Source organism: Caretta caretta, chromosome 3 (genome assembly GCF_965140235.1).
Source record: "Caretta caretta isolate rCarCar2 chromosome 3, rCarCar1.hap1, whole genome shotgun sequence".
Classification (NCBI taxonomy): domain Eukaryota; kingdom Metazoa; phylum Chordata; order Testudines; family Cheloniidae; genus Caretta; species Caretta caretta.
In genome coordinates this window covers 159889182-159913818 of record NC_134208.1, presented here as the reverse complement: position 1 = coordinate 159913818, position 24637 = coordinate 159889182, and the positions used below count along the sequence as shown (strand labels likewise).

General features: G+C 40.6%; 1 protein-coding gene across 1 annotated transcript in view; it reads left to right on the top strand.

Moving 5' to 3' along the window:
* The window catches only part of DNAH14 (dynein axonemal heavy chain 14), a 485531-nt gene that overhangs the window by 300418 nt on the left and 160476 nt on the right, over nucleotides 1-24637 (top strand). Inside the window, exons 49-53 of the mRNA XM_048843312.2 lie at nucleotides 1756-1949; nucleotides 5438-5566; nucleotides 8579-8719; nucleotides 20145-20312; nucleotides 21808-21978. Of these exons, the coding sequence (XP_048699269.2) occupies nucleotides 1756-1949; nucleotides 5438-5566; nucleotides 8579-8719; nucleotides 20145-20312; nucleotides 21808-21978 (803 nt within the window). The remainder of the gene's footprint in view (nucleotides 1-1755; nucleotides 1950-5437; nucleotides 5567-8578; nucleotides 8720-20144; nucleotides 20313-21807; nucleotides 21979-24637) is intronic.

Here is a 24637-nt window from a genome sequence, read left to right as displayed (position 1 = left end):
ATTCAACAAAGGGGGTGGTTTTGCATCAAGGACAAACACACACAACTGTCACACCGTAGCCTGGCCAGTCATGAAACTGTTTTTCAAAGCCTCTCTGATGTGCAACGCGCCTAGCTGTGCTCTTCTAATTGCGCTGGTGTCTGGCTGTTCAAAATTGGCCGCCAGGCAATTTGCCTCAACCTCCCACCCTGCCATAAACGTCTCCCCCTTACTCTCACAGATATTATGGAGCACACAGCAAGCAGCTATAACAATGGAAATATTGGTTGTGCTGAGGTCTAACCTACTCAGCAAACAACGCCAGCGGGCTTTTAAATGTCCAAAGGCACAGTCTACCACCATTCTGCACTTGCTCAGCCTATAGTTGAACTGCTCCTTACTACTGTCCAGGCTGCCTGTGTACGGCTTCATGAGCCATGGGAGCAAGGGGTAGGCTGGGTCCCCAAGGATAACTATGGGCATTTCAACATCCCCAACCGTAATTTTCTGGTCTGGAAAGAAAGTCTCTTCTTGCAGCTTTTCGAACAGCCTGAAGTTCCGAAAGATGCGAGCATCATGCACCTTCCCCAACCATCCCACATTGATGTCGGTGAAACGGCCCTTGTGATCCACCAGTGCTTGCAACACCATTGAGAAGTACCCCCTGCAGTTTATGTACTGTTTGGCAAGGTGGCCCGGTGCCACGATAGGGATATGCATTCTGTCTATGGCCCCACCATGGTTAGGGAACCCCATTGCAGCAAAGCCATCCACTATGACCTGCACATTTCCCAGAGTCACTACCCTTGTTAGCAGAAGGTTATTGATTGCCTTGGGTACTTGGATCACAGCAGCCCCCACAGTAGATTTGCCCACTCCAAATTGATTCCTGACTGACTGGTAGCAGTCAGGCCTTGCAAGCTTCCACAGGGCTCTCACCACTCACTTCTCACCTGTCAGGACAGGTCTCATCTTGGTATTCCTGTGCTTCAGGGCGGGGGAAAGCAACTCACAAAGTTTCATGAAAGTGGCCTTACGCATGCGAAAGTTTCACCACTGGGAATCATCCCATACCTGCAATGCTATGGGGTCCCACCAGTCTGTGCTTGTTTGCCAGGCCCAGAATTGGCTTTCCACCGTATCAGCCTGCCCCAATGCCGCCATGATGTCCCAATTGCCACATCCTGTGCTTTCAGGAACATCTGTGTCCATGTCCTCCTCACAATCGTCCTTGTGCTTGTGACTCCTAGCCAGGCTCTGCACATACTGGAGGATAATGCATGAGATGTTTAAAATGTTCACAAAAGCAGTGCACAGCTGAGCGGGCTCCATGCTTGCCGTGCTGTGGTCTGCGCGAATAATCCAGGAAGAAAGGTGCAAAATGATTGTTTGCTCTTGCTTTCAAGGAGGGAAGGAAGGAGGGAGGGAGAGGAGACTCACAACATGTACCCAAAACCACCCGCAAGAATGTTTTTGCCCCATCAGGCATTGGGAGCTTAACCCATAATTCCAGTGGGCAGTGGGGACTGTGGGATAGCTACCCACAGTGCACCACTCTGTGAGTCAATGCTCACCACAGTATTGAAGGCACACTCCGCCGAACTACTGTGCTTAGTGGGGACATACACGATCAACTATATAAAATTGTTTTCTAAAGATTGACTTCTATAAAATCCACCTAATTTTGTAGTGTAGACATGCCCTTAGAATGGTGAGGAGAGTAGATCCACTGTTGATCAGATATCATTCTGACCCTTAATTTTGTATATGACACAGATCTGAAGTCAACAAAGGGGTCGTATTCTGCAAGTGAAACTGATGACATTGCTCCATCTGAAAGAATCAAGGGTGTGATAGTTTCCAAAATACAGTGTGGTGCCCACACCAGTGCTGCCCAAATACAGGCGTGGATTCGTCAGAAATTAATACTAAAAAGTAAAGATGCTCTTGGTGCACCAAAATCCAAACAGGTAAAACCGTGCTGTACTCTACCAATGCTTAAAAATGCTGGCAATGCTTAAAAGAAACACTAAAAAGATTGACAGAACTATTTGACTTATTTCAAAAGTGTGTCTGTTTAACTACTGTTAAATACAGTGTTGTTGTAGCCTTGTTGGTCTCTCTCAACAACAGAAGTTGGTCCAATAAAAGATATTACCTCATCCCCCTTGTCTCTCTAACTACTGTTGTGTGTATTAGGCTGTTTGGATTATTGTTTGTATCTGTTACTGTTGTGCTTCTTTTCAATTAGTAATGTAATATTTCATAAGTAATGGCAGGATTTCGGGGATAAGATGTTCTTAATAAGTAATGTATTGTTAACCTTATTTATTCAGTCCCATTCATTTATGAACCTTATAGTCGCTACAAAAATAAATACAAAGCTTTCTAGATATTTCAGCCAGCTAGCCAGCCTACTAAATTAGCTGACTAAGTCAATGAATCTCTGACAATGAGCTGTTGCTGTTTCCATTGCTGGGTACCACCCTGGCCTCCACTCTGGACACCATTCACAAATCTAATACATTACAATAACTGTTTTAAAAATCCAAATAAGAACTAAGAAAATACATAGTATTAATCTCCTTGCATGTTCTTCCATAGCTGTGAAACCTCTCATTGTTTGTAAAGTCAAATGTAGTTTGCCTGGCCCTGTGCAGTTGTGCAAGGAAGAGTGACTTCCTTTCCCAAAACTGCTTCCTGCAGGTTTTATTGTGGGAGGGAATGATCTCACTCAGTAAGACTATTTATTGAAGCAGCCAGTCCTGGAACTCAAAAGGGAAAAGGCAGTTCTTGACTTAGTCCTAAGTGGAGCACAGGATTTGGTCCCAAAGGTGAATATAGCTAAACCACTAGGTAATAGCAACCATAATGTAATTAAATTTAACATCCTTGGGCGGGATATCAAAGAAACCAGCACAATAGCATTTAACTTCTTTAAAAAAAAGAACTCCACAGGAGGCTAGTTAAATTGAAATTAAAAGGAAAGTTAAAAGAGTGAAATGCCTGCAAGCTTCATGGAAATTTTAAAAAAAACATAATAGAGGCTCAAACTATATGTATACCCCGGATTTAAAAAACAAAACAAAAAACAGAAGACCAAAAAATGCCACCAGGGCTAAACAGAGTAAAAGAGGCGGTTAGAGACAAAAAGATACCTTTTGAAAATTGGAAGCTAAATCTTACTGAGGAAAATAGAAAGGAGCAGAAACTCTGGGAAGTATAAAAGTATTGTTAGGCCAAAAAAGAATTTGAAGAACAACCAGCAAAAGACACAAAAAATAACAGCAATTTTATTTAAATGCGTCAGAAGCAGGAAGCCTGCCAAAGCCTGTCAGTGGGGCTACTGGACAATTGAGGGGCTAAAGGAGCACTCAAAGAAGGCAAGGCTGTTGCAGGGAATCTAAATTAATTCTTTGCATTGGTTTTCACTGCAAAGAATATGAGGAGATTCCCATACCCAAGCCATTCTTTTTAGATGACAAATCTGAGGAACTGTCTCAGATTGAGGTGTCAGTAGAGGAAGTTTTGGAACAAATTAATAAATCAAACCGTAATAAGTCACCAAGACCACATGGTATTCACCCAAGAGTTCTGAATGAACTCACTTATGAAATTGCAGAACAACTAACTGTGGTATAAAGAGAAGGAGGACTTGTGGCACCTTAGAGACTAACAAATTTATTTGAGCATAAGCTTTCGTGAGCTACAGCTCACTTCATCGGATGCATTCAGTGGAAAATACAGTGGGGAGATTTATATACACAGAGAACATGAAACAATGGGTGTTACCATACACACTGTAATGAGAGTGATCAGGTAAGGTGAGCTATTACCAGCAGGAGAGCGGGATGGGGGGGAGCCTTTTGTAGTGATAATCAAGGTGGGCCATTTCCAGCAGTTGACAAGAACGTCTGAGGAACAGCGGGGAGGAGAGGGAATAAACGTGGGGAAATAGTTTTACTTTGTGTAATGACCCATCCACTCCCAGTCTTTATTCAAGCCTAAGTTAATTGTATCCAGTTTGCAAATTAATTCCAATTCAGCAGTCTCTCGCTGGAGTCTGTTTTTCCAGTTTTTTTGTTGAAGAATTGCAACTTTTAGGTCTGTAATCGAGTGACCAAAGAGATGAAGTGTTCTCTGAATGGTTTTTGAATGTTATAATTCTTGATGTCTGATTTGTGTCCATTTATTCTTTTACGTAGAGACTGTCCAGTTTGGCCATGTACATGGCAGAGGGGCATTGCTGGCACATGATGGCATATATCACATTGGTAGATGTGCAGGTGAACGAGCCTCTGATAGTGTGGCTGATGTGATTAGCCCTGTGATGGTGTCCCCTGAATAGATCTGTGGACACAGTTGGCAATGGGCTTTGTTGCAAGGATAGGTTCCAGGGTTAGTGGTTCTGTTGTGTGGTGGCTGGTGAGTATTCGCTTCAGGCTGAGGGTCTGTCTGTAAACAAGGACTGGCCTGTCTCCCAAGATCTGTGAGAGTGATGGGTCGTCCTTCAGGATAGGTTGTAGATCCTTGACGATGCATTGGAGAGGTTTTAGTTGGGGGCTGAAGTTGATAGCTAGTGGTGTTCTGTTGTTTTCTTTGTTGGGTCTGTCCTGTAGTCGGTAACTTCTGGGTACTCTTCTGGCTCTGTCAATATGTTTCTTCACTTCAGCAGGTGGGTATTGTAGTTGTAAGAATGATTGATAGAGATCTTGTAGGTGTTTGTCTCTGTCTGAGGGGAAATACTTCATACAACGCACAGTCAACCTGTGAAACTCGTTGCCAGGGGATGTTGTGAAGGTCAAAAGTATAACTGGGTTAAAAGAATGATGATTTAATTGGGGATTGGTCCTGCTTTGAGCAGGGGGTTGGACTAGATGACCTCCTGAGGTCCCTTCCAACCCTGATATTCTATGATTCTATGAATGAGATAAATTCATGGGTGACAGGTCCATCAATGGCTATTAGGAAGATGGTCTGGGATGAAATCCTGTCCTTTGGGTGGCCCTAAACCTCTGACAGTCAGAAGCTGGGACTGGACAACAGGGGACAGATCACTTGATAAATTGCCCTTTTCTGTTCATTCCTTCTGAAACATCTGGCACTGTCCACTGTCAAAAGACAGGATACTGCGCTAGATGGACTACTGATCTGATGCAGTATGATCATTCTTATGTTTTTTATGTTTCTTAATATTAAAGCGTTGTCGTTTCCATTTGGATGAGATATAACAGCTTCCTGTACCTTGCAGTTTACATCTGAGCTACTCATATAATGACATATACTAGGTCATTTGTGCAAGTACACTAATTAATGTGTGTTTTAGATAAAGAACAATATAGCTGGTTCATAATTATGTGTGTAAAATAGTCACTTCATGTTAATACTCTGTAATAATAAGTAAAGCTAAGCTTAACATAACTGATATGATTTCTAATGTGGTTATATTTATTCACAGGTGATAGTGTTTATTGATGATCTGAATATGCCATTACCAGAGGAGTATGGTGCCCAGCCACCACTTGAATCAATCAGACAGTTTTTAGATTTAGGAGGTTTTTATGACACTAAGCAACTTGCATGGAAGGTACAGTATGGCTTTCTGATTTTTTATCAGTTCTAATAACTTGCTCTTTGCAGAAGATTAAATCTAAGGGCTACTAACCATTTCATATTAATATTATGATCATATTTAAAAAATTACTGATAACAATGGAGTATATTTTAAGTGAATTTTCCAGGAGGGATGGGGAGAGCCTTAAATGTGTCTTACTGATCTAAAAGACTGGAATTTTTTTTAAATTCTGATTTGAGAAGCAAGAAAATTTTTAAAAGAAGAATATTTTAACTAGAATTTATTTAGAAAATACGGTTTTATTGTATTCTAGTTAAGTAGATCACATTACATTTTATGAAATTAAAAATGCATATACAATTTTTTAAAATCTCATATTCATCTCATACCTTGCTTCAGCTGGATAGAACTCCTCTCCCAGGATCCTTACAGAATGCCTTTTAGCCTTGCCCTTGCTCCTGAGGATCTTTTTCTCTTTTCAGAACCTTGTTTCATCACCACTGCTTTCAGGTCTTATGGTCTCTTCTTTCTGTAGCGTCAGGACATACACTTAGGGTGCCATGCATTAAGCAGTAACTAGAGAACTCCCTGACCCAAGAAGTCCTTCTCTTTATTAAGCTCCCGGTGCAACTCATTATGGTCTACTCTGGAACTGTGGAGGACCAGGAACTCCATAACCACTCAACATTTTCCTTTCTTTATAATAAAAGATTGAAACTTAAATTATAAACCAACCTGTCAGTCTCTGTCTGTCTATCTATCTAAGAATTCAAAATAAACATTGAATTCCTTAAAATTATTTGCACTAATATGTCCCTTATCAATTCAGTTTAAATAGTCTTGAGCAATATTCTAAAGGTCAAGTCTTCTAGGGGGCCTGATCAGTCTTCCAGCCCATGTGTGTGAACTTCTCTGTGAAGGTGTGGGCTCAGGTCCCAGATTCCCTGTTGTCCTGGGAAGTATTGAAGATGAATTCAAGTCCCCCAGGTAAGTCCTTTTGGAGTCTCCACTAGTTAGGATCTGAGTGTTTCTGCTACAATTTGAACAGTTCCAAATGTCTGGGAGCTTTTGTTCCCTGGCTTAGTTCAGGTAGCGCTTTTGTTCAGTGCTGAACCTTGAAGTTTAGTTACTGCCAGATTTTTATTTCATCATCCCATTTTCAAAATTCCTTCAAACAATCATAGAAATGTAGGGCTGTAAAAGATTTCAAGAAATCATCGAGTCCAGCCCCCTCCACTAAGGCAGGACCAAGTAAACCAAAACTATCTCTGACAGGTGTTTGTCCAAGGTGTTCTTTAAAACCTCCAATGATACAGACTCCACAATTTCCCTAGGAAGGCTTTTCCAGAACAAAACTACCACCTAGTCTGTTCTCTGCATTTTGTAGTTGTGCATTTTTCCTTCCAAAGTGAAGTACTTTGCACTTGTCTTTATTGAATTTCATCTTGTTGATTTCAGACCAATTTTCCAAATTGTCAAGGTCATTTTGAATTCTAATCTAATTCTAATCTAATCCAAAGTGCTGGTAACCTCGCCCAGTTTGGTGTTGTCTGCAAATTTTATAAGCATATTCTCCATAGTACCAGACCAAGGACTGACCTCTGTTGGACCCCACTAGAATTGCCCTCCCAGTTTGACAACTAACCATTGATAACTATTCTTTGCGCTAAAGATTCATATGTCCCTTCATGCTTCAGCCACCATTCCAGAGGACATACATCCATGCTGATGGCAGGTTCTGCTCGATAACAATCCAAAGCAGTGCAGACCAGTGCATGTTCATTTTCATCATCTGAGTCAGATGTCACCAGCAGAAGGTTCATTTTCTTTTTTGATCAGGTTCTGTAGCTTCCACATCCAAGTGTTGCTCTTTTAAGACTTCTGAAAGCATGCTCCACATCCCATCCCTCTCAGATTTTGGAAGGCACTTCAGATTCTTAAATCATTGGTCGAGTGCTGTAGCTATCTTTAGAAATCTCACATTGATACCTTCTTTGCGTTTTGTCAAATCTGCAGTGAAAGTGTTCTTAAAATGAAGAACATGCTGGGTCATCATCTGAGACTGCTGTAACATGAAATATATGGAAGAATATGGGTAAAACACAGAGCAGGAGACATACAATTCTCCCCCAAAGAGTTCAATCACAAATTTAATTAACGCGTTATTTTTTTAACGCACGTTATCAGTATGTAAGCATGTCCTCTGGAATGATGGCCCAGCCATGAAGGGACATACAAATGTTTAGCATATGTGGCATGAAAATACCTTGCAATGCCGACTACAAAAGTTCCATGCGAACGACTGTTCTCTCTTTCAGGTGACATAAATAAGAAGCGGGCAGCATTATCGCCCGTAAATGTAAATGAACTTGTTTCTCTTCGTGATTGGCTGCACAAGAAGTAGAACTGAGTGGACTTGTAGACACTAACGTTTTACATTGTTTTGTTTTTGAGTGCAGTTATGTAACAAAAAAAATCTACATTTCTAAGTTGCACTTTCACGATAAAGAGATTGCATTAATCGACTTATGTGAGGTGAATTGAAAAATATTATTTCTTTTATCATTTTTACAGTGCAAACACTTGTAATAAAAATAAATATAAAGTGAGCACTGTACACTTTGTATTCTGTGTTGTAATTTAAATTAATATATTTGAAAATGTAGAAAAACATCCAAATATTGAATACATTTCAGTTGGTTTTCTATTATTTAACAGTGTGATTAATTTTTTTAATCACTATTAATTTTTTTAGTTAATTGCATGAGTTAACTGTGATTAATCAACAGCCCTAGTATATATAAATTGTAGCTCTGCCTGCTATCATTGTTCTAGTCACTGGATTTGTATATTTATATTGGGGATTAATTTGACCCATTTTCTAACTACATTTACATTTGGAGCAAGATGGAGACTTTGAAGTGGAAATCCTTGCAATAGCATTGGAGCTCTAAAATTTTATTTTGTTTTGAAATGCTAATTCAGTTCCTGCCTTTCAAATTTCTCCCATTCTGTTTCTCACAGAATATCCAGGATGTCTCACTGGTTGCAGACTGTGCCCCTCCAAGTGGTGGAAGAAATGAGATTAGCCCACGTCTTCTCACACATTTTTGCCTGTTGGTTCTGCCTCAACCTTCCTTACAATCCTTACAACGTATTTTTCAGGTAATAGGTCGGATAGTTGGGGAAAATTATATCAGCAAATGGAAGTTCTTAAAATACCTCAAACAATTTTTTTCATATTAATCACAAAATTGTATGTAGTATTGTTTAAGGAAAGAGGTGGCTTTAGGCATCTAAGAAACCCTCATTTGTGTGGGATTTCAAACCAGGTATGTCCTAAACATAGATTTTAGTTCTCTACTTCAGAAACACTTAAAGTTTTATGATCTTGAGTTCATTGAAACAATGTTTAATAAAGAATTCCTGGTTCTTATGAGAATTCACTGTTGTGAGATTTTTATTAAAATAACCCTTAAAGCACTGAGGAAGATTTTTAGTTTATATGAATAAATTGCATTGGAGGAACAATAAGAGATTGAGCTCATCCTCAGTTTTTCATCGTTCCTTCTCCCACTTCTCCTGCCAAACAGCTGCACCAAAGTCTCCCATCAATTGCTGTACCCTTCTTTCTCCTGATAAAAAAAGCATCTTGCTGCCAGCTGTTGTTGGGGCTAGGAAATTGAAGCAGTAAGGTGTGTGTCACTTGAAGAAAATAAACCAAGGATTGAGGAGGGTTTCCTATCATTCGAGCAGGAATCTTCATCCAACCTGTTCCATTTCTCAGCTGCTTGGATACCTTTTCTGATCCTTGGAATACAGGATTACCCTTTCTGCCCATCTGCTAGCAACCCTCCTTCAAATAGTGTCCTTTGCCTACCAGTCCCCAGTAGTTGTCTAAGGATTAAGATGCACATACTGTATATTTCTGGATTGGAAACACCTGTGATAAGGTAGAAAGGCACTCTATAAGTCCCAGTGTATGAAGTGTTAATGCAGACTCCTCCCTGTAACATGGGTAATCAAAGGTGGGGTATATTAAGTTAACGAGGAAGTGACTGTGGTGGTGGCTACCTAAGAGAAGGGTGTGAAAGAAGCTGCAAACATCTCTGACAAGCATTGAGATTCGTTGTTCTGAATGGATTATTTTTATTTTATTTGGAATCCTTTGTTTATAAATCAACAAAAGAAAGCCTTGAGGAAGGGGATTGAAACTACTGCTCGTGAGTGTTATTCATCTTCCCTAATTGTTCCCACTGACTTACATGCGAGTGTGATCCTGCCAACGTCTCTGACAAAATACACAATGATACATGTGTACCAGAAATGTTATCTATCGCTGTGCATAACAAATCCATTATGTAAATTCTATTGTATCCTAATCTAACTGTAGGAAACTTGGATGGATTTGTTTTCTCTCATAGGGTTATACTATATTAGGATCTCATCCTGTTACTGCAAAAACAGATGGATGCACCCATTTGTAAACATTATGAAACCATTCTCTGTGTAACATGATTGGCATTCTCTGTTCAAGAGTGAAGTACAATGGAAGAGATGTGTCGGGAAGCTTGCATAGCATTTTACTTTCCTAGATTATGCCTGGCTCAAGATACTGTGCATTAATACCTACTTTTCAGGAACACTGAATTCACTCACAGTTTACTAAGGGAAAAGTAAAAGAGACAAATCAAGATGCATTATCAAAAGACTCATTTGTGAGTCTATTCTAACTACAAACAGTAGATATTGGTTATAATTCATCCTAGTGTTTTCAGGGATTGCCATTTACACATCTCTCCAGGGACAAGGGAAGCAGCTATGCCAGAAATGGGAATTCGTCCCTGGGGAAAAAGTAGATACTTGGCACATTGCAGTGACTGATGTCCACGCTATCCTCCTTCCGTCAGTGGTGTGTGTCCTCACCAGGAGTGCTTCTACCAGCTGAAGAGGGGCAGTGTGGAGGGCTCAGAGCCAGAACTCTTAGCCCTGTGAAGCTCCTCACTGGGGGCCCAGCAGCTGCCCAAGTCTCTCGCCTCCCCATTTCCCGCAGGGAGCAGCTGCCTGGGCTTCTCACCTCCCCATTGGGAGTGGGGGCAGGTACCTGGGCTGCTTGGCTCCCTGATCAGGGACTGGAGAGCTCCAGCAAGGAGCCCTGAAATTGACAAGACAGCTAACAGTCAATGCAAGTAACTCAGTGTCTGTACAGATACTGTGTCTCCCTAACTACATCAACATAAGCCCTTTGCCTCTCATGGGGTAGAGTTGTTATGCTGATCTAGTAGGGGACTTAGGGCATGTCTACACTTACCTCCAGAGCAATCAATCAAGCGCGGGTTGATTTATCGCATCTAGTGAAGACGCAATAAATCAACTGCCTAGTGAAGACGCGATAAATTGATCGCCGAGCACTCTCCCATCGACTCCGGTACTCCACCACCGGAGCGAGAAGCGTAGGTGGAGTTGAAGTGGGAGCAGCAGCAGTCGACCTACCACAGTGAAGACACCCGGTAAGTAGCTCTAAGTACGTTGACTTCAGCTATGCTATTTTCGTAGCTGAAGTTGCATAACTTAGACCAACTTAGTATGCCCCCTCCCCCAGTGTAGACCAGGCCTTACATCAGTGGGACAAGGCTGTAGTGTGTACACTGACATAATTAGGTCACGTAAGGCACATTATGTCAACCTAACTGTGTGGTTTAGACCAGGCTTAAGAAGACAAAGAATTATCCTTTACCCTTACCTCAGTGGCTGGCTCATTTGAGGATCCTCTCACAAATTCACAGATAATATATAGTACATCCTTCAAATCTTTACTAAGTTGGGTCTCCAGGTAAACAAAGAGAATTCATCCTTAGTACCATCCCAGATGATAGAATTTATAGGAGCACTTCTGGACTCCACAACAGCTTAGGTAGTAGGTTCAAAGTCATGGAAGAGCTTATAAATAATTTACTAATAATTCTCAGACAACAGTAAGAATGTGTCTAAAAATACTAGGTCACTTCATGCACATTCATCACTCCTCATGCTATACATCATCTTTGTTTTGAAGATGGTTGAAGTCATCTACCTACCAAGCAAACACCATATAGATATGGCAGTGCAGATTCCACAGCAGGTCCTATCATCACTAAACCACTGGAAGTAACCAGTCCAAGTATGCAGAGGTGTTCCATTTTCTCCCCCTCTGCCCACAGTCATGTTAGTAATGGATGCTTCCAACCTCTCATAGGGAGCATACTAGAATCACCCTTAGACCCAGGACCTATGGTCAAGAAACAGATCTCAGCTTCATAAATGCCTTAGAACTGAGAGCAATCTGTATAGCATGTGTGATGTTCCCACCTTTAATTCGAGGCAAAACAATACAAGTGATGATAGATGACACTATAGTGATGTTCTACATTAACTCCTGAGGAGGAGCTAGATCTTCTCAACTGTACCAAGAACCTGTTCACCTACGGAGCTGGTGCATCAGGTTTCAGATTACCTTGACAGCCGTTCATCTACCAGGATCAGTGACATCTACCAGGATCAGTGAACATCTTAGAGGATCAGTTGAGCAGACACTTTTCTTTTGACCATAAATGGTCTATAAAGGACTCAATTATAGACTTGTTTGCCACAAAATCAAACAGAAAATGCTGCATCTTTTGCTTTAGAGGGAGTCTGAGCCCAGGATTCCTATCTGATGTTTTCCTTATCTCATATTCCCAGGTTCAGATGTATACCTATGACCAGTTCCTTTAATTCTGAGAACATTGAGAAAGTTCAGACAGGATGCAGCAAAGTTGCTATTGATAGCACAGTGAGTACCAGGCAGTTTTGATTCAAAGACCTGTTAAGACTCTTGGTGCAGCCCCCAAAAACATGGCCTCTGGATCGGACATAATCTCCCTAAACAATGAGGAAGTCATCCAGTTCCAGAGTCTCTGCACCATACAGCCTGGATGCCAGCAGGCTAACTGATATTGAGAAGTCATGTTCCAAAGACGTTCAAAACATCGTGGTCCATAGCAGGAATGATTCCAGAAGACTCACTTGCAATTCCAAATGGAAGCATTTCACTGTTTAGGTGGAATAGCATTTCTCTCCATTTTAAGCTGACATTCCCTTTATTTTGGATTACTTTATCTCTTACAGTGCTTTGGACTTTCGGTTAGCTCTACAAGAGTACATGTAGTGGCTGTATCAGCTTATCATCCTCCAATACATAACCACACTGTATTATTATACCCTACAGTGTCTAGATTCCTCAAAGTGTTGATATACATATGCCCTCCAGTCAGGGAGCCCCCGCCCTGATAGGATCTCAGTGTAGTGTTGGTTGGGTTGATTGGACTCCCATTCAGATCAATAGCATCGTGTTCCTTACATCACCTTTTCATGAAAACAGCTTTCTTAGGGGCAATCACCTCTGCACTTAGGATAGGAGAATTGCAAGCTCTGATATCAGGCCCATCTTACACTACTTTTTCAAAAGGATGCTGGTACAGCTTGTGGCTTGAATCCACCTGCAAATAGCAAAACTAGTTATGTGCTCTGGGCTTGATGGCCATTTATTTGCTCATAGAGGCATATCCAAGTGTTAAAAGGTATCAGATTTTAACAGGACCACCATTTTCAATTCAAAGTGTTGTCTTTTGAGCTGACATAGGCGCACCATAAATTTGCCAAGAACTTAACAGTAATAAATGTCCATCTCCAGATTGGGAATACATACTGTTCCCTTTGTCTGGAATATTGATTTATCAAGGATAGCATCTTGGAAGGAGTCCAAGGATTTGTTCACATCCCCACTAAAGTGCTGAAGTCACTAAGTTTCTTCTTAAAATGATTGTCTACACAGATTTCCCTCTTGGAGCACATGTACCCTATGTATGCAAGATGGGATTCTTTTAGCCAGCTGCTCTTTGGGGCTGCTCCTCCAGCTTAGGTGCCATCACATCCCTTCCCTCCCACACCTGGGGAATAAAGGGCAAAGCTGGTCCTAATTTCTCTCAGTTCCTTCTTACCACTCATGGCAGTGACATGGAAGCCCTGCAGTCTTCACATATTCTGCACACTGTGCAATTTACTTAGCCTTGTATGCAGTAGTATAGTGTAATTTGTGTAGTTTCTCCTTTACATGTTTCCAGGGGCGGGAAATTAGATACATTTTAATTAGCCTAGACATCTTTCTTCGTCCCCACCACCTCTACCACGCCCAGCCATACAGGGGTACTAACATTATGGCAGAAGGTAAGTCACCAGGGTTTAATGTCACCCCTATGATGCTTGGATGCCCATTAAGTGTGGACCCTTCCAGTACCTTCTTTTTCTTGAAGAAGTATACATCCACGAGAGGTGTTTTGTCTGTTGCTCTTTCACCAAGTATACTCAGAGAAAGATGGAGGCGCAAATGAAATTTTTCCTCCTAGAGAATCGATCCAAGCCTTCTCAGACTTTGAGAGAAGAGCTACAGCCAGGCTTCAGACAGTGGGGTGGTGAGCTGTGATTCCATTTTGAGCTCTTGAACTACACCCACTCACAAGAACCATTCAGTCACACTTCACTGGCATCAGTGTCTGATGGGCAGAAAGAAGCACCAATCCAAAGATGAACCTCAGGCACAGGTTGCCGTTCCCAATACCTGGCAAGAAACAGAAGAGTCATCAGCTGCATGACTTCTCTTGGGCTCATTTATCCAACAGCCATAAGCCTGACAAGACCCATGCCAGTGACTCAGTACCGACTTCCAAGACAGCACATGTGGTACTCTCTAAATCAGCAAACTGCTGCCCTCACTACCAACCCTTTGGTACAGACCATGGTGCTAACTGCATTGGTACTCAGATTCTCATTACAAGTGCCTCTGTGATTGTAGCCCCAGTATCTTCCACCTCAGTACCAACTACATCCATGGTACCCACTATTCCAGTGCTGAGTAACTTATTGGTGGACTCTGTACTGGAGTCCTCTCTCTTCAAAAAAATAAAGAGGAGTGATAGCTAACCCACCAACTTTGTAGCCACTGGTACTGCAGGTTAGAGAGATATCCCTGGTACCGACCTTTCCTGTACAGTACACATGAGAGACCTGTCCCTCTCTTAGAGGAGGTGGTGTAATAATTGGTTCCTAGCAGGCCTACTTTAATTGTTAGCCTAACTGATAAAAAGTGGGTTAAGAGTCAAAAATTGTTACAGTAATTTGTTATATAAAACTATTTTTAACAACCTTGTTAAAAAGAATACAAAAACCCTAAATTTAATTTAAACAAAAAGGGTCGACTGTTACCACTCAAGGACTGTGTTAAAATTATGACTGGTAAATAAGAGAAGTAAAAAATCAATAAGTCAATATTGGTGTATCAAAATTAGGCCTAATTGATGGACAAAATAATGAGAGGATAGATTATTCCACTCATCGCCTTTTTTGGGGCCCTTTAAAAGTGACTTTGGGGAAGAAGAGGGAGAACTTTTTACTATCACCACAGCTGCAGCAGAAAAATTGTTGCCTTAGCACCAGACCTTAGTACTCCAGTGGGGACATTGGACTAGGTGTAGTAAAAAGAGGTCTGGGCTTCATGGGGGTGTCACCCTATCTGGTACCTCCCATGTGCCCTCCAACTCAATACTTCTGCCCATTCCAGTCATGGCTTTATTTGGCACCTTCAGGCGTACAGCCAGACTTCAAGAAGCCTGCTTCATCCACTCTCTCTATGGCTAAATCATCCTCCCCAAAGAGACAAATCAGGTAACTCATTACAGCCACAGATACTTGAAAGGCAGGAGAAGAGTGAAGAAGAACATCAGCTACCAGGGAAAAAGCATCCTATCTCTGCTATGATTTCCTCACTGTCCCCTGACAAGGCAGTGAATCCACCTCCCTCAGCTGGTGAGTTTAAGGAATTCCAGAACCTAATGAGACACATGGTAGAAATCCTAGCCATACATCCCTGTCATGTCAGAAAGAGCAGACAGGAGGTACTGAGTCCCTGCTAAATGATCTAAGTATTTCTAGACATTCAAGAGCAAGTTCTCTCATAGTGGTAGCAGTACTAGAGAGATCAAAACATTGGGCCCTCCTAAGTCCACACTGAGCAAAAAGGACCCAAAGAAATTGGAACTCTTTAGCCTTAAGCTTTATTCATCAACTGTGATCCAGAGGTATGGCTAACTGTTAGGCCCCTCCTCTCAAAATAAGATTTTTTTTAAATTGAGACAATGTCTCGATTTATAGAAAACTATCCAAAGAGTAGCAAGCGGAGATGAAATATAGAATGGCAGAAGGACATCTGACTTTCTATACTTCTCTATTGTCATAGCTTCAGTCCTCAGGGATCCCCAGGCAACAATCAAGGTCCTCACATTTTAGAATAATGAACTTTTCAACAACAGGACAGAGGAAGCACCCTCTAAACTTTAGAGTCTAAAGGATTCAAGGGCAGCTCTGTATTCTTTGAGACTCTACATCCCAAATCTAAAGAGGAAGCAGCCATGCCAACATACTTTTGACAGCACTCCTCTGTCAAATATTACAGTCAGCCACAGAGGACCTAAGAGCCACTGAGGAAGAGACAGAGATTCCAGTGTAAATGACCCTCTACCTCCTTTGCTGCCCCAGGGTTGACTCCAGCATTGAGATCCTGATAGAACCACCTGAGGATCTTTTCTGTTCTACCCTCACACCATCCCTTGGCAACAACCATTTTTGTTTTTGAGAAGTTTGGTCAAGCATTACCTCAGACTAGTGGGTCCTAGAGATCATAAGCAATCCCTTCTCTGTTCTTTTTCAGAGACCCTTCTCACAAGAGACTGTTAAAACAAGTAAACTCCTTTCTATAGCTGGGAACTGTGGAGGAGGAGGTGCCCTTACATTTCAGGGGAAGATGCTTTTATTCACATTATTTTCTGATCCCAAAGAAGAACAAGGGGTTGGTGGCTTATTCTGGACCTTCAGTGCCTCAAAATGTTCATCCATTGTTTCAAATTCAGGATGGTGACTCTAGCCTCCATAAATTCCTGCATTAGATCATCAGGACTGGTTTGGTGCTCTTCACCTATAAAATGCCTGCTTCCATATATCTATTCACCCAACCCACAGAAATACCTCAATTTCCTTTAGGAACATTCCACTATCAGAATACGGCTCTGCCCTTTGGTCTATGTACAGCACCAAGAGTTTTCACCAAGTGCCTTGAAGTACAGGCAACTCATCCAGGTAAATAAGGAATCCAGATGTATCCTTACCTCAACAACTGACTGATTTGAGGAAGAGTTTCACAACAGGTGACTGACTCAGTTCAAATAACTCTACAGTTCTTTGCCTTGTTTCATCTCAAAGTTAATAGCAAAAATCCACACTGACTGATGCATAGCACAGAATTCGTAGGAATCCTATTAGACTCCAGATATTGATAGCTTACATTCCACAAGAGAGAATCCAGACTATAGCAGGGCTTATCAGTCAACTTCAAGTTCACCCAAGAACATCAGTGAAAGCATGTCTCAGACTTCTAACACACTTGACCTCATATACTTACGTCACCTAGCATGGCAAACTTCACCTACACTCTCTGTAAGAATGGTTGAAATCACTATGTCTACCCAGCAGACACTTTATGGACTAGATGGTTATGATCCCACAAGAAGTCATCATTAAACTAGTGGAAAGACCCTCCTCAGGTGTGCAGTGCAGTACCCTTCTTTATACCTCTACATACTAAGACTCTAGTGACAGACAACTCCACTTAGGGATGGGGAGGGCTCATCTAGATCACCTTTAAATCAGTAATAGTTGCTGATCTCAGAAGGCTGTATATCCATGTGTTTCCATATCTGGATGACTGGTTAATCGAGGGTCAATCCAGTCAGCAAGTTTTGGACAATATCCTTCAAATTCAGTTTTTCTTTGCTCGATTTGACCTGAAAATAAACAATGACTAGTCAGTTCTGTGTCCTGTGTAAAGAATAGAGTGCATTGGGGCCATTCTGGACTTCACAATAGCAGATTGCCTATCGGCCTCCAGAAAAAAATGTCCAATTATGCTCAACCTATGCAATAATCTGCAGGTTTATCTAAGAACAATTGGAGGATCTTGCCTCAGTTTGCTCAACCACCTGGCCTCACTTACATGACTCAGCATGCCAGACTTCACCTGTGTTGCATGCAAAGATGGTTGAAGTTTGTGTATCAGCCAAGAAAACATCACATGGACATGTTAATTCACACTGCATCTTGAGTCCTGGCTTCATTAAGTTGATGGATGGATCCAGTAATGTATGCTGCAAGGTGATCCCTTTCTCTCCTCCAGTTCCATTGAAGACACTAGTAACAGATACATCCGCTCTGAGCTGGGGAGCACACCTGGATGATGTGCAAACACAAGGCTTGTGGACAGCTCAGGAATCAGCTTTTCATTTACACATCCTAAAGCTGGGAGCCATTTATTGAGCTTGCAAAGTCTTCCTACCATTCATCAAGGGTCTCATCATAAAGATTAGAACATACAGTACGGCTTCAATGTTTTACCTGAACTAACAAGGCAGGTCAGAATCCACTCAGTTGAGTCAGGAGGAGGTACGTCTGGAACTTCTACATTCGTCATTGGGTCACTTTCAAGGCATCTGATCTCCCCAGAGTGCAGAATGTTCTGACAGATAACCTCAGCATAAAATTAATCAACAATCACAAATGGACTCTAAAAGATGAGGCGTTTCAAGTGATTTTCAGTGAATACAGTTTTCCCACCATAGATGGGTTTGTTATTAAAGAAAACAAGAAATGCCTTTGTTTCTGTTGCAAAGGAAGACAGAGTTCAGGGTCAATTTCCAATACATTCCTGATTTCATGGTCTTTGGAACATCTGTAGGTATTTTCTCCGATCCTGCTGATTCCTAGAACCATAAGAAAATTCAAACAGGAAGTAGCCATATCATATTAATAGCCCAGGTGTGGCCAACACAGTTTTGGTACTTAGACCTTCAAACTTCATCCATTCAACCTTCCAACACCTTACTGTTAGTCTGAGGCATAATCTTTGAGTCATGGTCAAGTTTCTTTGCACTCTGCACCTCACAGCATTGAATGATTGAATGGTTAATTCATCAGAAAGTCTGTCCGGCTATGTACGGAACATTCTCAGTGAAAGTAGGAAAGACTCTACTAGGAATACTTACCTGGCTAAATGGAAGAGATTTTCGATATGGCTTCATCATCATCAATTATCTCCTTCCACAGCTCAGGTCTTAGACATATTAGAATAATTCCTGGAATTCAAAAAATTCAGTCCTGTAAATTAGTTTGATGAAGGTTCAGTTAGCAGCCATCTTTGCTATTCACTCTCTCATTCATTAAAGATTTGGTTTTTTTCCCACCCTATGGTAGCAAGATTTTTAAAAGGTCTGATAGGGGTTTATCCCCCAGTAGGAAAACCAGTCCCTTCCTGGGAGCTTAATTTAGTCCTGGCAGGTCTCATGATTCCACCTTGGTCTATTTCACTTACCAGCAAAGACAGCATTTTGTTGGCAATAGCATTAGCAAGGAGATTAGAGGAGTTACTGTACCTGATGGCAGGACATCTGTATAGTGTCTTCCATAAAGATAATGTCTCATTAAAGGTCTGTTCCAAAAACTTACTGAAGGTGGTTTTTTATTTTCATTTGAAATCAGGTCATTCATCTGCTGATGTTTTTTCCTGAAATCCCAAACTCACAAGGGTGACGAGAAACGGCATTCTTTAGAGATCTATAGGGCACTTTCCTTTTACATAGATAGGATGAAACTGTTCAGAATGTCTCTCGGGCTCTTTGTTATATATGCAGAGACAATGAACGGTCAGACTGTTGTGGCTCACAGAATCTAAAACTGGATCTCACTGTGCAACAAAATTTGTTACAAACTGGCTAATGCAAGTCCACTCCCTAGGATTACTGCCTGTTCTACTATAGCTCAAACTGCTCACTCTCTCTAAGGAATGTTCCTAGTGTGGACATTGGTAGGTCTTGCTTCCACAATGGTGTAATGCTGAGTGAATGTGGGGCTGTATCTAGAGGTGATGTGAACTTTGGGAAAGAAGTTCTATAGTCTTTGTTTTAAAAGACTCCTGGTTCCCACTTCCAACATGTCTACTGCTTGGGTGTCATCAACAGTGGAATATATATATGTGGACATGCACTCAAAGAAGAAACAGTTACTTGCCTGTACACACACATTCCACAACATGCCCTACATCCCTGCTACTGTGGAGTCTATTTTCATAAGGATTTCAGTGATGAAGGAACTGGGGGGCACTTTGAGTGGCCTAGTGTTTTATGCCCTCAGTTGGAGGCATGAGGACCCCCAGGGCACATCCCTCACCCGAATAGGTACTGCTGACCAAAAGTCTCTTGCTCAAATGCACTGGACACATAGACCAGCAGTGGGCAACACATCTTGAAGAACCAAAGTTACTGTGCAGGTAAGTAAGAGTGTCTTTTCCTGTTAAAATAATAATGAAAATTGCTGCTTTTTGTCTTATAAATTTTGTTATATTTCAGCAGTTAGCAATATGCTTAAACTTTTCTTAAGAAGTGGTAACTAAATCATATACATTTTTCTTCTTTAGGTTCATCTGGGAACATACCTGTATAACAACAGATTCTTATCTGAGGTTCGGAAATGCAATGACTTTCTAACTTCCTCTTCCATAGCTGTATACTATAATATGTGCCGCAGCATGCTCCCAACGCCAGCTAAGTGCCACTATACATTTAATCTACGAGATCTCTTCAAGGTGTGTTATACTGCACTAGACATTTCAGATTGCCATAAAAGTATTCTCAATTTTTGTGCATAGTGAACAAGCAAGAGCATATATAATTTTGTCTATTGAATTGAGCCTGGTTCTTGGAGTTAGATTATTAAATTAGTCTTGCTATCTGGAGTCCTATGATAGTTTCAATTTGGTTTATGACAAACAAGGAAAATAAATTTAGAGATTTCCATATAATCCAGTCTTTGCTTTTAGAATTGCCAAGATCACTCAGAAATAATTATTAATAAAAAGAAGAAAACAGAGGGCGGAATGGGATGGTCTCCTTCAGACTACAAATTGTTCATTTTAAAAGTATTTATTGCTGCCTACCAGAGTGGCCATACCATGAGCACTATATACTAATCTATATCTCACTTACTTGTGCACTGGTATATACTGTTGTATCTTATCTTTATTTCCTTCCATAAAAAGATGTGTTAACATTAGAAACAAATATCTAGGAACTAAATAATTTTGGCCATTTTCAGCCCTGCTACACGTCAGCACAACTCTTTTGACTTCAGTTAAGTTGAACTTCCACTTATACCAGGGCTCAATTAACCCTTTAAGTATATTCATTTACTGAAAAGATTAAAGTTTGAATCAAGGCTGAGCATATACATCAGTCCCTGTTGTGCATGATCTACAAATATAAAAACATTTTTGTGTACTATTAAAAATTTCAATAAATTGTGATTTCAGCAAGTGTGGTATTTCTTATAAAATAAAATACTACAGTATCCTACAGTAATGGAACTCAAACAAGAGATATTTAAGGAATTTTCAGGGCCTCATGCTGCCAGGGAAGATGGGGAAGGGGAAATTATTAGGTTAGGAGTTGCTTCTATTCCTAGTATGTATGGAAAGTTGGATCATGTAAGCTCTGTGTGTTGCAAATTATTCAACATTGCAAAAGGTACCCCGGGCAGCCACTTGCATTGCTTATGCTTATGGCTGACCAAATATGGGCGGTCATCTGGCTTATACCAACAGCCCTGTGGTAGGGCTTGTGGTGAGCTTTGCCACTCCATTAGGACTCCTGGACCCACTGTGCCTCAAGAGGCACAATCTTTTCTATAGTTCCTGATGCCTAGGGAAGATACACCTGCTGCTACATCTTATGGAGGATGCAATGTGCACTTTGTTTCATGTCCTCCCACCTTCCCTGGATAGCATGATGTTGTAACCATGGTCATGGGCCAGGAACTGTCATGTTACCATCCTCTGTGTGGGAGGTACAAGGTAGGCTTCTTGTGCTCTCCTGCTCCCTTGAATGCATGTGCAGGGGAAGAAAATACATAGCTTAAGTAAGAGATATTTGAATGCTTTAGTTCTGATTAAAATGTATGATACTACTGTTGATAAAGCTTAATACAATATATGGTAGTTTCAAAATAAATATAACAGGATCTCTTTTAGTAATCCAATTAATTTAAAACTTCATATAAACACTGTATACTAAAATTGCTAACAGGTGCTCCAGGGGTTGTTGCAAGCCCACAGGTCTGTTATTGTCTCAAAAGAAACTGCAGCTCTTCTCTTTGTGCATGAAACAACCCGAGTATTCCATGATCGCCTGATTGAATCTGCTGAAAGAGAGATTTTTTATCAGTTTCTCTCAAATGAACTCAATAACTATTTTAAGGTAAATATGTGCATTTTTCTTTAGACATTTTTAAGAAGAAGAATATTTTGTGCATTTGTTTTAGGCCCTTTTGGAAAACTTCCTTAGTTATAATAAAGAATAGTTATCATAGATGTATAAATTAAGGGCCATGATCTGCTCTCATTCACAACCGTATAAATCCTGTGTGACTAAGAGCAGAATTTGGCCTGAAGTTAAAAAAGTTAGCCTGGTCCTCAATCCCGCATATACAGAACTCCTGCTGATTTCAGAGGGAGTTCCATGTGAAAAGGCTTGCAGGATTGGGCACTTAATTATTAGATGCCTTATTCTATCTCACCCTGTGTGGGTAAACAAAGGGATGGCGGAGAGAGGGCTTTCTCCACCTTTTACCACAGTTGGAGATGAGCAGAAGCAAGCATACTGGAATTTGATAACACGTAAAGCTTTCTGTTGATAAAGAAGAAATATTTCTCTACATCCAGGTGAGAAGATAATTTTCCGCTGAAATTTATCTGGAAAAATAAGGAAATATCTCACCATACTTTGCTTTAGGTGCTAAAAATTAAAAAATGAAGCCAGGAACGACAATAATATACACTCTCCCATTTATGTACTGTATTGTAGTGTATTTATATCTGTTTAACTTGCTGTCAGGAAATATGAATTTGAAGCAAAGTATGAATGTTTTCAGTCTGTAGCAATTTAGGAATGTTTAAAATATTGTGCAACACATTTTTTGTTGTGAATTTATTCAAAGAGGAATTATTTTATAAAAAACACCAACACTGCTTCCTATGTCACTCAGTTTTCCATAGTGTACACTCTTAGGTCACGTCTACACTACCCGCTGGATCAGCGGGTAGTGATCGATCTATCGGGGATCGATTTATCGTGTCTAGTGTAGACACGATAAATTGATCCCCGATCACCCTGCTGTCGACTCCGGAACTCCACCATGGCAAGAGGTGGAAGCGGAGTCGACGGGGAGCGGCGGCCATCGATCCCGCGCTGCGAGGACGCAAAGTAAATAATTCTAAGTCGATCTAAGATACGTCGACTTCAGCTATGCTATTCTCATAGCTGAAGTTGCGTAATTTAGATCGATCCACACACACACCCCCCCCAGTGTAGACCAGGCCTTACAGATATCAACTTGGCTTAACCCTGCTTAGTCTATGAGATTTGACAAGATCATAATCCAAGATGAAATGCTGTATTTTTCAAATAACTTCACAATTTGACCAATTATTAGCACAGTGCTAAATGTAGCCTTCCAAGGCATTAACATGCCTTTAACATCTGGTGCCAGATTAACATTGGCTGCCTTAAATTGGCGCAGCCCCATTGACCTCGGTAGAGCTACATCAATTTACACCAGCTGAAGAACTGGCCATTGGAGTTTAACTAGCTATCCGATAACAGTTTGCAAGGACAAAAACAACTCCAACTGCAAGACACATTTCACTGTTTTATATTTAACCACGTTCAACATTAGGCAGATTGTCAGCTTCTAAAGTTGTACCATGTTTTGAACGTGGCAAGTTGAAGAAAGCAGTTTTACAGGAAGAATCAAATGTAATTAGTAATATGTAAGTCACCAGGGAATTAATGATAAACAACTAATCATTGAAATATTTCTCTTGTAGTTTTTCTCTAATAGACTACATGTTATGTTGTGTGTGTGTGTGTCTGAAAAGTTGCATGCTACAGTATTTTTAAATGTTTTCTTGCATTTGCAAAAGTTAATTGGAAATTGAAATGCACAGAAAACATCTGGAAGATCAGTCATTTTTGATAGGATTATTACCAAGGTAAATCAGTTTCATGGCCTATCAGTCTTCACCATGTCCCTTCAAATAGGTTGTGATGGATTACAATATGTTTGTTTTTCCGTGGAAGGAGACCGATCTTGTGTCTAGAACTTGTGTTAGCTGTACCAAGTCGGTGGGTTACACACAGAACAAACTGTATGCCTACAATTGCATCAGGTTTTGTAAACCAAATATAGGAATGTTTTTATTTTAATATGTATGGTTTGGGAGTTACAAATCTCCTAAAATAGAATAGTGAACATTTTAATAAATACAGTGAACATTTAAAAAAAAATACTGATCAATTGATAGAGATATAAATGCAAAATAGAGTAGTCATCTGTTTGCCATACATCTATAATAAATTGATATTGATTATTGGTGAGAAGTGATTGTCATTTACAAAGTAAAGATTTCATTTTAAATGCTAGAGAACATACAATACATTGTTGATTTGTATACCCTTTACTTCAAATCCTTTTTTAAAGATGCTAGCAAAAAAAACCGTAGTGCTCAAGAGAAAAACAGCATTACAAGTTACAGCCAGCCAGCCATGCTAAATTTCTGTATTTTGCTGCAAAATGATAAAGATGCTCTCCTTAGAATACACTATTTCTTGTCAAAGGCACTCTTGAATGACAAAAATACTTTCTTTATTTGAAATGGTCTTAATGGTTGAACACTTAATTAGAATCATAGAATCATAGAATATAAGGTTTGGAAGGGACCCCAGAAGGTCATCTAGTCCAACCCCCTGCTCGAAGCAGGACCAATTCCCAGTTAAATCATCCCAGCCAGGGCTTTGTCAAGCCTGACCTTAAAAACCTCTAAGGAAGGAGATTCTACCACCTCCCTAGGTAACGCAT